The sequence below is a fragment of the Tamandua tetradactyla genome, chromosome 13 (genome assembly GCF_023851605.1).
Source record: "Tamandua tetradactyla isolate mTamTet1 chromosome 13, mTamTet1.pri, whole genome shotgun sequence".
In the NCBI taxonomy this organism is placed as follows: domain Eukaryota; kingdom Metazoa; phylum Chordata; class Mammalia; order Pilosa; family Myrmecophagidae; genus Tamandua; species Tamandua tetradactyla.
This window is the reverse complement of record NC_135339.1, coordinates 22517636-22533422: the sequence shown is the minus strand read 5'-3', so window position 1 is coordinate 22533422 and position 15787 is coordinate 22517636. Positions and strand designations below refer to the sequence as shown.

General features: G+C 36.4%; 1 protein-coding gene across 4 annotated transcripts in view; it reads left to right on the top strand.

The window, feature by feature from the left end:
• The window catches only part of ADK (adenosine kinase), a 626273-nt gene that overhangs the window by 13278 nt on the left and 597208 nt on the right, over window positions 1–15787 (top strand). Inside the window, exon 1 of one of the 4 annotated variants that reach the window (XM_077124868.1) lies at window positions 13472–13631. The exons of 2 other annotated variants lie outside the window; for them this stretch is intronic. In XM_077124868.1, coding sequence (XP_076980983.1) covers window positions 13618–13631 — 14 coding nt within the window. In that variant the 5' untranslated portion in view covers window positions 13472–13617. One more of the 4 variants, XM_077124869.1, reaches the window with a different exon arrangement.

The window sequence follows — 15787 nt, the reverse complement described above, 5'->3', positions numbered from 1 at the left end:
TTAGATTTGCAATATTGAAACAAAACATGGTTACATTATTAAATTCAAGTACTAAACATTTAGTATTAAAAACACTTTTTTTTTTAGTGAAAAAACTAGAAAATATTTGTCCTTTTTGTGGGGAGTATACATTCTTCTATACATAGTAGGCTTGACTTCTTTAGGGGCATTCATTCCTATCTTTAGATAACCTAAGGGTGTTCTGTAGAGAAAATGTATAAACTTTTAGCCTTAAACTCAGATTCTTAGAATTGGGAGGGAATTTAAGTTATCTTTGCCCAACCTGCTACCAAATAGAGGAATCCCTTCTTTATTACTCCTCTTTCCCTATTTGTACAGCATTCCTTCCCTAGATTCAGTACAAATAAGGAAAGACTATTTTTTTTCTTCTAATGGGAAAAAAAAGCATCAGAGAGAGACCTTTGACCTCAGTTCTATGTGATGCTTGAATAAACCAAATTCCTGAGAAGACTTGCTAGTATCCGTAGAGATCAAGTCCAGTTCAGAGGTCTTTAACTGCTGTTTTGGTTGGCCAAGATGTTGCATCTTTACACTCATTAAACAGGTTAAAGCAGGCTCTCCCAGACTTAACCTTTGGGAAGCTACTTTGGTTTCTCCAAAGACAGCGTGAGCAATGCTGGTGGAAAGTGAGGGTAGGAGGAGTGAGAGGAGATGGCTAAGAGTGCACATTTCCCAAGTAGGGTGAGAAATGTTCCCCTCCCAGAACTGTGATTTCCTGTAAGTCATGGAGTTAGGGTGTGAGAGTAGCAGCAGATTTCACGGTCAGATGTGGCTTTTCTAACAGTTTCCAATTTCATGTGATTTTTAAAAATTCTTTGAATATATTTAGACTTTTTAGATTGTTAGTACTTGACAAGGTATTTAAAAGTAGAATCTAATATTTGTCTTGCGTAATTGAAGGAATTGAAGCCCAGAGAGGTTAATTGAAATCGGTAAGTTAACACAGCTAGTATCTGAGGTGAGGTTTGATCCTAAACTTTATAACTTAAAATTGTACTAGGCACTAGACCAAGAAATCAATCTTCTTTGGAACTCTTTTTTTTTCCCCCTAAGATAATGAGAACATATTTAAGAGGAACTATCAAGCACGTCCATTGGCATTTTCTTACTGATCCTCACAAGAATGCCACCAGGTAATCAGCACACTTATTTCTGTCTTCAGCTGAGGAAATAGACCTAGAGACTCCAGTTGAGCGCTTAAGGAGTGAGCTCACATTTCTTGCTGTTTTTATTATGCCATTACACTATGAAGATACAAACTGAGAAGTTGTCGAAGTGATTTCTGTAGGTGCTAGAAAAGCACAACTATATAAAGAAATTTGTGGCAGTGTATTTTGTAACCTTTTGTAGATTTTGTGTTTCAAGTTTTTTTATTCACACATATGTAGTTCTTCCCCAAGAATAAACATTCTCATGTACTTAAATGGTATACTTTGTAAATGGATTAGATCAGTGAATTTGAATTTTGAGCAAATTGTGCTTTCTAATTAAAAGCTTTTGGAAAACAAATTTTGCTTATGTTTAAGAGTTAAAATATTTTGGTTAAAATAATTTTTAATACACTTTAATTTATTTGGAGACTTTGCACTTTTTCCTAATAGTAACAATTTGAATCTTATGCCTTTGGAATTATAAGATAACCATTGCTATCACTATTTTACTGATGAGGAAACCGAGGTTCAAAGAGGTTAAGTAATGTGCCCGTGGTCGTATAGTAAGTGGTAGAAATAGGATTAAAATCTAAATCTATCTTTTCATATTTTTTAGTAATTATCTGTAATTTTCAGTATTGTGTAAACAGTAATACTCTTATTTAGGAGTGGTTTATCTGATTAAAAAATTTAAACAGGCCGCTTGCTTCAAAAAGTATTCTTTTATAAAACATGAAACAATTACTAGTAAATCTTCTAAAAAGCCATTAATCTTTTAATAATTTAAAATCCTATAAAAATGTTCTACTAGGTTTGAGTGGCAATGATGAGAAATCTTTTTCATTAGAAGTGATCCAGTCAATATTAGCTCTGAAGCTCATACAAATTTTAAAAAGCAACCTTTTTTTAAAAAATGATGAAATATTCACTTTTTAGAATACCACATTTCATTAAACACAATTGATAATGTTTAAAAACCTCAATTTCATAATACTTGATATTATTTATATTGTACAGTTGAGGGAGTTGAAACCCAGAGAGGTTCTGATATAGTAAGGTAACAATGGAAGTGGGAAAAGGAAGTGTAAGGAGAGGGGAATATAGATCTGTCAACAGGGATGGTGAAGAAAAAAGAAGTGGCAAAAAAAGGAAACGTCTCAAATCCTCTTAGTCATTTCTGATTTCTTAATGACCTCAAACTTCAGATATCTTGTCTTTTCACTCAGCTTGTAAGTATATGAGTTTGTGAGAAACTTCTGGTTATGAACTGTGTAGTACCTGAGCGTGCTGGCATGGTGCAAGCAAAGGAGATTTGGATAGGAATCAGGGCACCTGTAACCTATAAGTTTTCTGTCTAGATTTCTGTACATTCTTGTAAAATGGATAGTATCTACTAAAATGTTTTTCAGATTTTAGATTTGCAATAAATTTGGTGGGACAGACTACTGGTATTTTATAAGACAAATAAAACACAAAATATCAGTGCTATTAGCATAGTAAGGGTAAGTGTAGTTGTGAAACATTGTTTTTATATATATATATGACAGTATAAAATGTATTTGTTTCAACCTCAGTTTGTTTTTCTATTCCAAAACCTGATGTCTTAAAATAACGTTTTTATTAGATTTCATAATTTTGTGGTTCAGGAATTTAGACAGATTTGGCTGGTCAAGTCTTCTGCTCCATGTGCTATTGACAGGTATCACTTGGAGCTATTTAGCTGACAGCAGTTCTGGTCTGAATGGTCCAAGTTGTTTTTATTCGTATACTTGGTGCTGTGGTGAGGATGGCTAGAAAGCTTGACTCAACTTGGCTTCTCTCTCTCTCTCTCTCTCTCTCTCTCTCCATGTGGTTTCTTCAGCCAGGATAGTTGGACTTCTCACATGGCAGCTCAGACCAAGGCAAGAGCTCTCAGTCCTCTTAAAGGCTAGCCTCAAATCTAGCTTAGCTTTACTTCCACTTTACATTATTGGTCAAAGGAGTCACAGGCTAGTACAGATTCAAGGGGAGGGGAAATGGACTACTGTTCTTTGATGGGAGGAATCCCCAAGAAATTGTAGCCATTTTCAATCAGCAACAGTTATGGTAAAAGACTGTTGAAAACCATGACTAAATTATATCCAAGCTTTGAAATTTTTATTGCTCTTTGGAAGATGATTACTTTTAATAGTCATTTCCCCCACATTTAGAAATGTATTTATTTTTGTTTTCAAAGTCAGAGTAATTTAAACATGTATATCACTTTTTTTTTTTCAGGCACAAGTCACATTTATCTCAACAGTACAAAGTGCAAATACAGCAAACAAATTCACAAAGTTTAAAGATACTAATTAAAGTATAAAGAGAACTTGATACCCCAAAATGAAAGTGTTAATAGCAGAATTAAAGCTCAATTAAAAAATATTCAAGAACCTTGGAAAACCTTTAGGCTAAAATATTCCATTTGCACCAATGAGAAATACTTTATGGAACACTGAAAGCTTTATGTTTTGAAGAAATGACTTAAGGTTTAGAAATTTCTGTGGGGTCTTACTTAGATGGCTTTGCTTAGGAATGCTACCTAAAAAATCTAACTGGCATGCAAAAGGAGCAGCCTTCTTAAAATACCTGAAGATTGCATTTGGAACTAATTACCTCATCCCTTCATATATATTCAACCTGAGACTATGTTATGTTGAAAAACCTAAAAGAAAAATCTGCCCCCATTCCACCCTTCAGTAAAGAAAGCAAAAACATTGAATAATAGAAACTTTGTAGAGCTTAATTCCATCATTTAGCAAACCACAAGTAGAAATGATTATTTCTTAGTACTGTTTTTAGATAAAAATGCATATTTCAGATAAAACTACATATCAGTTTGAGACCACATTTACTTTTACACTTACATAGAAAATGGTAGGCATTAAGTAGTTTGAAAAAAGATATATCCAAGTACTAAATATGTAAATGCACTAAGTAGTTTGAAAAAAGATATATCCAAGTACTATATATGTAAATGATTTTTACAGTGGAATTTTTTGTGAACATTTGTTTTAACTGCTGAGTCTTGAAAAATCTTGAAATTACTTTGTAATTTCACTAAAGCCCAAATTTCATTTATATAAGCTGAGAGTTACTAGGATGGGGCATTTGCTTAGTTTGAGATTAAATTTAGTCACTTGCTCACTGTGTGCCCTAAATTCTTTCTCAGTGGTAAAAAAAAAAAAAGACCTTTATTTTGGTCAAAAATTACTCTTATGGTTATGATAGAAATGAAATGGTGGTTTAAATTTTAAAAAATGAAGAAATCTAAGAAATGATTCTAAGTGATGATTGGGCATTTTGACTAAATTAAAGATAAAAATGCAGATTCATCAGCTGCTCAGATTTAATCTATAAATGAGCATATATGGCAATAAAAGAAGCAATTTCTGAAAGTGTTTTATATAGTGTCCCAGATAAGGCAAAAATTATTCATCAATAGATAAATCATTAAGATGTGACTATAATGCTAAATCTTCTGGATGAAATCATAATGTGATATTCTGAAGTTTGGATGTTTATAAAAGTCTCAGGCTTATGTCAGAATATCTTAGGTTTTCTACAGTGAAACTGTATTGCATAGTAAAATTAGCCCCAGTTCTGGAGCCAGACTACTAACGTTTTTTTGTTTGTAATATGTGACTTTGGCCAATTATTTAACCTTTAGCTTCAATTTCTTCATCTGTAAAATGATGATAATAATATATATCTTCTGATAGGACTGTTGTGAATTTCAAATGGGATAATGCTTGTAGGATATATAGCATAGTGTCTGGCACATATTTAGTACTCAGTAAATTTTAGCTGTTCTACATTTCTATATCTAATTTCTGTCTATCTATCTTATCTATATATCTAATCTTAGTCTGTAGCTGTTAGCAGACTGTCCAGGTAGAATTGTTTACCTCTTAGCAGACTGTCCAGGTAGAATTGTTTACCTCTTAAGGTGTTGTCCAGATGAAACTGCATATGCAATTTGAGATATTTATTTTTAGTCTATCAATAGAAAACAGTAGGCATTATAGAGTAAGAAAGTCTAGAAAGAAAAATCTGTTTCCCAAGTCTCTATCTCCATCCCTTCAGTCTTCTAGCATCTCCCCTACTTATCTCAGTAAACAGCAGCACCCTCCATCCGCCTACCCAATTTCTCAAGTGTAAAATTTACTTATACTTTTAATTCCTTTATTTTCCTTTACCTCATATCCTTTCTGCCAGCAAACCCTGTCAGTCTATCTCCTGGATGTATCCTGGATCCATCTTCTCTCCATACCCACTTCTGTCAGTGATTCAAATCACTATTATCTGTCACTTGGATTACTGTAATAGGCTTCTAATTTGGTCTTTCTGCTTTCATGCTCCCTTAGTCCATTCTCCACAGTACAGAAAGGGTGATCTTTAAAAATGAAATTAGACCATGCCATTCCTCTGTTTAAAACTTAATTATAGTGGCTTCCTGTTGTTCTTATAACAAAATTTAAACTTCTTGGGCTCATTATACCTGAAATGAACTGCTCTTTGCTGTGAGCATACCCCCTTCTTTGTCTTGCCCTCTTCTCCTTTTCACACTGGCCTCCTGTTCCCATTTTAGGGCCTTTCTGTTCTCTCTGGAATCCCCTTCCCCCATATGCCTTATCCTTGTGTTCAGTTCTCTGTTGGTAGACGTCTTCCCTGACAGAATCTAACGCAGCCTGTCTCTATGGTCACATCAATGAGTTTTAACTCTCTTCTGGGCACTTAGGACCATTTGATGTCCTTGTTTGTTTATTTGCTTATTTATCTATACCCCCTCATTAGAACTTAAGTTCTATAAGGGCAGTACACATTCTTGGTCATTGCTGAATCTCTAATGTCTAGCACAGTAGAATAGATGCTCAGTAAATCTTTCTTGAGGTCCTAAAAGTGTAGTTGTGAAGAAATACCACAAACCAGATCTATGTGAAATGATAAATAAGAAAAATCTTTTATATATATAAAATATACTTCATAAAATAATCCTTTGTGAAGGGTTGTCCTTTATTCTGTGATGTCATTTTAAGAAATGACAGTGCTATTCAATTGTAATTTAGAAATATGTTTCTGCTGGACAGCAGAAGAAGCACTCTTGTCCTGCACTTTTAGATGAGGAATTTCAGAGATTTATAGTTCACTGAAAATAAAGAAGCACCATCTGAGTGTGCCTGGGAGGGAATTTTGCTAAAAATCCGTACTAAATAAAGTTCAGTCATTACAATAAAGATTATTGTAATCTTCAAATTCCCCAGGGAAATAAATGATCAGGTTCCATTTAAAGAATGTATTCTGTTTAAAATGTAATGTTAAAGTGAAATGACATAAGAAACTAGAGATAATTAAAAAGAAGTAAAAATAATAGACCTTTTATTATGTCTTTTGATGGAAAGAATTAATACACATGCAATGTTCCTTTGAATAACCTTATCTATAAGGAAACCAGCTAAAACTGTATGAGTTTTATTGCATTAAAATTGAGCAACTGAACAACAACAGCAGTTTGTGCTGAGACACAAGTAGGCAGTCCTTTCTTTCAGTGTCTAAAAAGAACTGAAAGGGACCTGAGATGTCACTCATGACAAACTCCCTTGCATTTCAGATAAGGAAACTGATGATCAGAGACAATGACTTGTCAAAAGGCATAACGTTATTGGTTGGTCCAGGGTTAGAATTCCTGTCTCCTCACTTTATATCATGTCACACTATTTATGTTGGGGAGACAAGGCTTGAAACGTCTCTCCTTTTGGAGTATGATATAGCTTGCTTTAAGAAACAAAGTTCTTTAAATAAGAGGATGTATTTTTTTAAGTAATATGTAGGAAAGACATTCATTTCACATTAATGTTGTGACAGCTGGCCTGTAAAATGCTGTACAAAGTGCTAAATGTGGTATTTATACTTTTAACTTTTGTCAAGTTATGATTCAAAGTTCTTAACCAAGAAATCAGGTATTTATTTTTGTTATCTTGTCTTAAGGAATCTTTAAAAATGAAAACATAAGACATTTATATAATAAGCCCAAATTCTCTAAAAATAAGGATGGTTTTGATGGCTGGGATTAAAAAAAACAAGTTGAAACAAGGGGCGGGAATAAGTTTGCATTTTTCAACCCATTTAAAAAGATAACTAAAATTTAATACTTGCAATATATGGTGAAAGTTTATAAACTAGATCAGTATTAATCAAAAAGTAAAACTCACATAATCCTACTTCCCAAAGATAAACAATAATATTTTGATGTGTTTTCAGTCTTTTTTTCTGTGCATGTATGGAAAGTATTTTGTTTTTTAAATCCATTCTCAATCATACTGTTATATTCCTTTAGTTTGTTTTGCTTTTTTAAGTTAACATATCACAAGGTTTTTCTACATCCTTAAAAAGTCTTTGGAAATTTTGTAATATTATAACATTCTAGTCTAATTTACTTAACCATTATGCTGTTTTTGGTTATTTAAGATATAATAACATTTTTAGCTATTATTAATAATGACTAAATGAGTAACTGAGAATACAAATCTTTGTTCACATTGGTTTATTTTCTTTACAATAGTTGCCTAAAAAGTGAAATTGCTGACACATATTGCCAAAAAGCTTTCTAGAAATGTACTAATTTATACTCTCACTCACAATGTATGAGAGTGCTTATTAACAACATACTGATTATGTTTGAAGAGAACATTGGTGTTATTTGGGGGCCTGAAGCATTTATTGAAAAAACTACTAGGTTGGTTCTACATTTTTCTGATGCTGTCCAGAGTCACTTAACTATTTGGGGTTAGCTATCTATTTGCTTTAATAGTGGCAGGATACCTCATGATTAAAGTATATAGAATACTTACTTTTCAGTCTTACCTAGACCAAACTATTCTGACCCACTTATCTTGATTCAACTGTTTAAATTGTAAGAAGGCTAACTATTGACTGCTTTTCTTAAAATTGTAGAATAAGAGAAGCTGTTAGGAAAGAATAGGGTTGAAATAAATTGCTCAGAAAATTGATCAAGAGTTTAGTAGATACTCAGCAGCTAACTGTGTGTGTGTACTGAGAAAGGCTGGATGAAGGAGGGATACGGAAAGATTAGGAAAAGAGCATGAAAGGACGAGGAAGAGAAGGTGCAATAAAAAGAACTTCTGTCTACTTGAAAAAAACCTTTTACCTTTAAGATACCCACCTGATTGACTCTGAAAGAATGATCACACATGAGCTCTATCTACTGAGATGATAGTTTTGTGTCTATATCTAATGAAATGAATATTACCCAAATCCATTTTAATAAACTTTTTGAAAGTTGTATTGATATGAGTAAGAAACATATTTAAAGTTTTGATTGTTAGATGCAAAGTGTCACCATCAAAAAATAAGTTTTGTTTGTATTTGAATGTGGTGTAGCTTCAATTTGATTAATTAATTGTAAACCCCTATATTCCTTTAATTACATAGAACTTGGTATATTTGCTTAAAAATAAATTTCTAGTGTAGCTGTTTAGGTATCAAAATTAGTGTTTTTTTTTTTTTTTACCTTATTATTACAAATCAAAAGTAGGAATTGCTAAAGTATATTAAGTATGAATAAAAGCTCACTTTATTTTTCACAGGGCCAAGTTCATGTTAGCTTTTGTATCATGTCTCAGAAATGTCATTTTAACTAGCCTGAAAATAAACATAACTATTCTATATGCCAAGCACTCTTTTAGATATTTTACTACAGATAATTACATTTTAATCTTCATAATGTCCAAAAAGCATGTAATATGAGAGAAGGTACAGGTAGGTTAAGAATCAGCCTAAGATCACACAGCTAGTAGGGGTTCCAAACCAAATCTGTCCTCTTTTTAATATCCTCTTGCTGCTCAGCTTGGTTTAGAAACCAGAAGCAAATGGCAAGACCTGGGAGTATAAAGAAATTCAAAATCTTGGCTGATACTGAGATCTACTGAGTCAAGCCTGCACTTGAACAAGATCCCCCAAGTGATTTATATGCATATTAAAGTTTGAGAAGCACTGCTTTACACCGTGCTGCCTCCCATATTAAAAGTGACTGAGCTTTTTGAAATCATTTGTAAGGATCATTCCTTGTTTGATTTCAGTCCATGTGGATTGTCTTTAACATTTTGCACAATAGCAGGAGGGAAACTGTTGTAATTAGTCAGTGTCTCAGCTGCTTCAAATCACTATTCAGCTGCTCCTTTGATTCAGATCCTGTTTTAATCTAGAGGAACAACTAATTCTGCCTGCAGACATTTGATCAAAGTCTTATCACTACAAGTTTAGCTCAGTGTTTTATCAGCCTTTATTCATGGGCCAAACACATCAGATTTATAGTCCATGGTTCCATTTTTGGATAGGCATTTCCCAAATAATGTTGAGAATAACATCTTCTAAGAAACTTGAAATCTTTCAGAATATTTGATGTTTTAGATGGTTAACAAGGAACCACAGAGCTGTATCACTAGCTAGCTTCCCTTCTAATTTCATTTTGTCGATGTAATTATTTCATCACAGGGGCATTGGTTAGCAGAAAAAAAAACAGGCTACCTAGAATAGCACTGTTATTCAGAAATATATATGTAAGAAATGCATAATTTTACATACATAATTGAAAATTTTCTAGTAGCCACATTAAAAAAACTAAAAAGACACAGTTGAATTTAATTTTAGATTTTATTTAACCCAGAATATAAAAAATATTATTTCAACATATAATTAGTATAAAAGGTACTACTGAGATATTTTATATTCTTTTTTTATAGTGTCTTGAAAAATCCAGTTTGTATTTCACACTGCATCTCAATTTGGATACAAAGTTTTGAACGGTTAAAGTGACTCTTAGTCCAGTCAAAACAGTGCAATTTTTTTTCTTCTAATTGTGAATTTATTATGTTCATTGATAGTGTAAGATATTCACAATTTATCTGGTAAAAAATAAAGTTCAAAATGAATAATCACTTAAGATCCCATTTTTGTTAAGTAAAACACTTAAAAGTGTATTTATGCACAGAAAGAAGCCCAGAAGAAAAAATACCACAATGTCCACAATATTTAGCTATGGGGGAGAGTGGGAGAAGAGGTTTGGTGATTTTTGTTATTGTGTATTTTCTAAATTTTCTATAATGAAAATGAATTCTTGCATAATAAAGAAAAGCTGTTAATGGAATGTCTTAGCTACCGAATTTTAATACTTTCTGGAACAAGGCAGAGTAGAGTGTAAACTAATTGTTTAATCAATTAAAGAAAAAAGTGGACCAGTAGGCTCCGTGTCCCTGCTTCTGCTTCCAGGTAATTAGGCACTACTGATGATGCTTTATATTTGTAAGAACATAGTCTTCATTTTGCTAGGCTGGGATCATGTTACTTGACAAAGGTTGTGGATTCTTTTGCCCCATGCACTCAATAATCAATTCTTTTTTATTTATTTATTTATTTTAACATGGGCAGGCACCGGGAATCGAACCCGGGTCCTCTGGCATGGCAGGCGAGCATTCTTGCCTGCTGAGCCACCGTGGCCCGCCCTCAATAACCAATTCTTGATACACCGGGGTTCCAAAGAGAGAAAGAGTTTATTACTAGGCACGTAGTAGGAGAGCAGATGGCCTAGCGGCCACAATCTGTCTCTCCAATCTGTAGTAATTCAGGTAGTTTTAATAGAGAAATGATGGGCAAGGTTTAGGATAATGAGCACAGTGGCCCTAGATGATGTAATTAGAGGCGATCTGATTATTGAGCATGTACAGATTGATTCATGCTTAGTCACAGAATGTATGAAAGAAATTGGCGGAATGAAGTATAGGTCACTTTTAAGTTAAAGTCTAAGCTACTTTGCATGTCAGGCGGGCCCACTTTTGTTAGATCCAGTCTTGGTCATTAAGATAAATTTAGATTTGGGGTGGGTTCTGGACTGACCCAAGACCCTTCATTAATAAACATTAGGGGCTGTCTTTAGCCGTTACAAGACTAAAGTTGAAAAACTGGATAACTGGATACAAATGAAGGTTAGTCACAAGGATTGACTTGTAATCAAGTCTTATAGTCACAGAGGCAGAGAGAGGATAAGGGCTATACAATCATTATCAGAGATCAAGGCAGCTGGATTACAACCTAGAGATTTCAGGAACTTCTCTCTTCTACTCTAATATACCAGAAAGCAAAACAGAATATATTATGATCCAGTAATCAAAATCATCCCTTAAGTCCTGGTTGCTTGGTTACAATCACAAATACCACAAGATGTTTTGGGTTTAAATAACAGGAATTCGTTGTATCACAGTTTTGGAGGTTGGAAGGCTTGTTTCCCCCTGGTCCTTAGTGGACTGGTTGAGCTTCAATCCTTGGGGTTTCCTGGTTCTCCCATAACATGGCTATGTCTTCTTCTTTCTGTTCCTGGTTCCAGCTGACTACCTGCTTCTCTTTATAAGACCTCCAGTAATCCAGATTAAAACACAGCTTTAATTAAGTTGGCCCATACTTTAACCAAAAGTAACACCCTCAAACGGTCCTATGTGCCGTGGGCTCACACCCACAGTAATGGGATTAAGAACAATGTTTTTTGCGGGGTGCAGAACTCATTCATGGATTCCAAGACACGGGATTCTCAGGTGCCTGTCCACTCACCTTTCTTGGCCACTCCGAAGGTGCCGGGGACGCTTGCCCGATGTTTAAAGACTGGAATCACAGGTGACAGGAACTGCCCAGTGCCCCAAAAAGTGCCAGTGTCCACTTGGGTCCCCTGGTTGGTTTCTTTCTGAACCCACAGGCCTTCCGGCTTAAATCCAAGGCTATCCTACAGCCCAACCTTTTCCTTCCTCCTTTACAGTTTTATTTGTGGTGATTTGGGGGTGGGGGTGGGATCCACCATTCAGCATTTCTTGAGCATGACTTGGGCCCTCATGTGCAATTTTTTAAATGGAAAAATATCTTACATTGCTTTAGTTCTAACTTTTAAACCAATTACAAAATTAAAATTCAGTTCTTCATTACATTACCATGTTTCAAAGCGCTCAACAGCTATATGTGGCTAGTGACTCCCATGTTGATAGCACAGCTCTAGAACTTTTGAAATCAGAATAAACTGTAAAGTATTTTAATATTCTTTAATATTAAAGGCCTAGAAAAATAAGAATGCTCATTTATTTCTCATCAGATGTTACCGTATACATAATATCATAGCCTCCTAGTGTTGGGCTGTGCTTCTGATATAACTGAATTCAGATTTATGAAATTGACCCTATAACATCACTGTTAGTGGCATTCTAGTCCATTAATATAATAAATATTATCCTACAGAGAATACAAAAGAAAGAAAAATTCTATTTAGGTCATAAAGCTTTCGCTGAGTATTTTTTTCCTTCCCACCCTTCCCCCAGTCGGAATTATTATGCCTGTCTTATATTAGTGGTCCACAGCCTATTTCTTAACCCCACTAAATAATAAAATTAGGGCCAGGAGTTAGAGTACTTTCCACACACCCCCCCCCCCCAAGGTATTAACTACTTACCTTATACCACTGCATATCATTCCGGAAAGTGAGGTCATTTCACAATTATGTGGCAAACAGGTTTGTCTTCGTTGGGCTAATCTTGGCTCCGAGTTCACGTAGGTTTTAAAACTTTTAAATGTGTTGCGAATCACCTGAGAACTTGCTCGGGCCTCACCCTTCCAGATTCGGATTCACTTGGTTTAAAGTGAGCCCCGCACACTGGCATGTTCAAGGAGAGCGTTCTAGGTGTTTCCGCTGTCCAAGAACGGATCGGACTTAGCAATTGCCTCTTAAAGGCAGTGATTCCTAATTTAGCAAAACACGCAACTGTTGCCACGCGTTCGATTTACCTCAGGATGAGGTTCCCCAGGTGGTTATTTTTTTTCCGCAGATGGATGCTGCAGGTAGTTAAATCCCATCCCGACAATTCTAGGTTACTTGGCCAGTGCCCTTTTCCCAGGTGCTTTTCAAGCGTCCTGAGCTTGCCGAGGTAGACCGTGGGCATGTGACTGACAAACCACTCGCCAATAGGAGCGGCCATTTTTGAGGCGGGCATCTAACCTCCTGTCTTGTAAACCCGGAGCTGGGAACGCTCTTACCAGGGCTCAAGATGGCCACCGCGTCTGCTAGCCAGCCCACTAGCCCGCAAGCTACAGCAAGCCGGCACCAGCTAGAGACTGGCGGGCGACTGGCTGTGGCTCGCAGCTCTGGGGGAAGATCTTCGGCCAGGGGCCGGGGGCAGAGCACCCGCCTTCCTCCGGCGGCGACCAATCAGGGCGCGGGGCCGGCCCGGCCGGGTCCGCCCGCGCGGGGTGTGTGAGGACGCGCTCGCTGTCGCTGAGTGTCTGAGCAGAGGAGCAGTTGCTGTGGTACCTGCTGCTGCGGGTGCAGGCGTGGAGCATCGGACGCGGGCGCTGTTGCGTGGGGCAGGAAGGTGAAGCCATGACGTCCGTCAGGTAATAAGAGAGCGCGGCAGCCTAAACAGCTCCCTTGCGGGGCGTTCGTTGCCCGTCCGCCTGAGAACTGTCGCCCCGTTTCGTGGGTGGTCCGGAGCTTCCCAGTGCCCCCGGACCCCCTTATGTTGGTGGTTCTTCCGGCACTTTCTATTTGGTCGTTTTTGCTATTCTCAGAAGTTTTGGGGTCTGTGGCACATGGCAGAAGCCGTCTTAGTAGCCGCTCCGCGGAGGAACCTTCGGCGAGATGCCAGGGTTTGAATCTTGCTTGTGTGTGTACAGGGTTTCTTAGAAAAAAAAAAAAAAAGATGTAGCTGCTCTTTCCCCCACGAGGTGGCCCAGGGCCAGAGAGTGTATCCATGCCTGCATGTCATGCGCCTGGCAGAATTTCATGGTGGCCATGGTCAGACCTGCAAAGTAGACCCTTTTCTGACGCAGGTAGGTTGCTCCCAGGTTGTGAAATTTTATGTCCTTAAAAATGTTTACTTAGGATGGGAATTAGTACTTTGGTGCCATCTGTTTACCTACTTTTATCTGAGAGTCACAAGTGCAATGAGTTTTGTGAGATTTGATGAAGCAATAAAACAGGAACTTGCTCCAAGGCTCTTCCAGACTTTTGAAGGTTCTTTTTTATTCATGGCATAGGATAAATAGGCCTGTCCACTTTCTGCATTGCCTCAAAAGCTGAATGTTTAATTTATGCTAATTCATCCATTTACAAAAAAGAGGTATGTTACCTTATTTACCTAGTGTTATTACCTGCCCCTTTTAAAGCAGACCTTAGCCTTTAATGTTGGGAGAAAGAGGCCCCAGCACAGATGTGAAAAGAAACAGTAAGTTAGTTTTGGTCTGTGAGCTTCCAGGGGCTTAAGCCCTGCTGATTTAATGGCTTCTTAATGGTAATTTTGACTACACAACTTTTAAGAGAGAACTTTCGACCAGGTAAGATGCAACTCAGCTGAATTTGGATACAGCTTAAGAGAGAACTTTCGACCAGGTAAGATGCAACTCAGCTGAATTTGGATACAGCCTCTCCTTAGATTGCATCATTCTGTAATAACATATTCAAATGATAGATTTATCTCATTATGCAGAAAGAAATGTGATGAAAGCATATGAATTCAGGTGCTGGAACCTGCAGACCCATAAGGAAAGATTTTGCAGTAAATCCTATTGGGGCATATAAATCTAGGTTTAAAAACTAACTATATTTTAAGATGCATGGATTATGCTGTTAAATCAAGAGTTAACTTCTGCCGATTCCCACTCATTCTTGCCACAGCAGTCTACTGTTAAAGGCAGCTGCTAATTATAATCAGACTGTGGGTCAAATACTTTCTCTGTTAAGAATCGGTTTTTATGGGGACACAATTATCATTGACCATCATCTTGCAGTGGAGAAGCACCCAAGTCAAAAGCTTCTGCTGTTTAATAAGTGACAGCAGTATGTCTTATAATGTAGACATTGAATGGTGGTTGTTTTCAAGAGGCTGATTTAAAGGCTGGTACAAGCTTTATTTGACTTATTATGAAAGGACAGATAACTGCTAGGAAAGTTACATTTACACTTGTTTCTTCAAATTTGTCTGCATTTTACATAGTCTTGAGTAGAAAAAAGGATTGCAGGATATTATCTAATATAGCGACCACATTTTACATCTAACGAAACAGGGACCAAGAAAAGTAGAGGGCCTTGTGCAAAATAGGTTATTAGTAGAGTTTGGAATCTGAACCAGAGCTCTGGTGCTCTGTATGCTGCCTTCATGATAAAATATGCTATTCGACTGTCCTGAGGAAGCTGTTTCTAGGAGCAAACATGTAGTTAAGTATTGTGAGAGACAACCATAGTAAGTCTTGCTTTCCTGTCTTTCAAGGCACTTGATAACTTAGACACAGAAGACAGGGAGATTACTGAGGCAATATGAGGCAAATTCATATAGTGACAATGTTTGAATAAGTTGGTAATCCTGTGAACACACTAGCCAGTCCCCAGTGAGAGCTGCATTTAGTGCAGTTGTGTCATACCTTTAGACTTGCAAAGAGGGGAATAATTCAGATGCAGTTTCTACAAATGTGATGTTAGGTTTGTTCACATTTTTCTCTCAATTTCCAACAGTGGCCCATAAAATAGGTTTTATTGGTCCTCTTTTACTGATGAG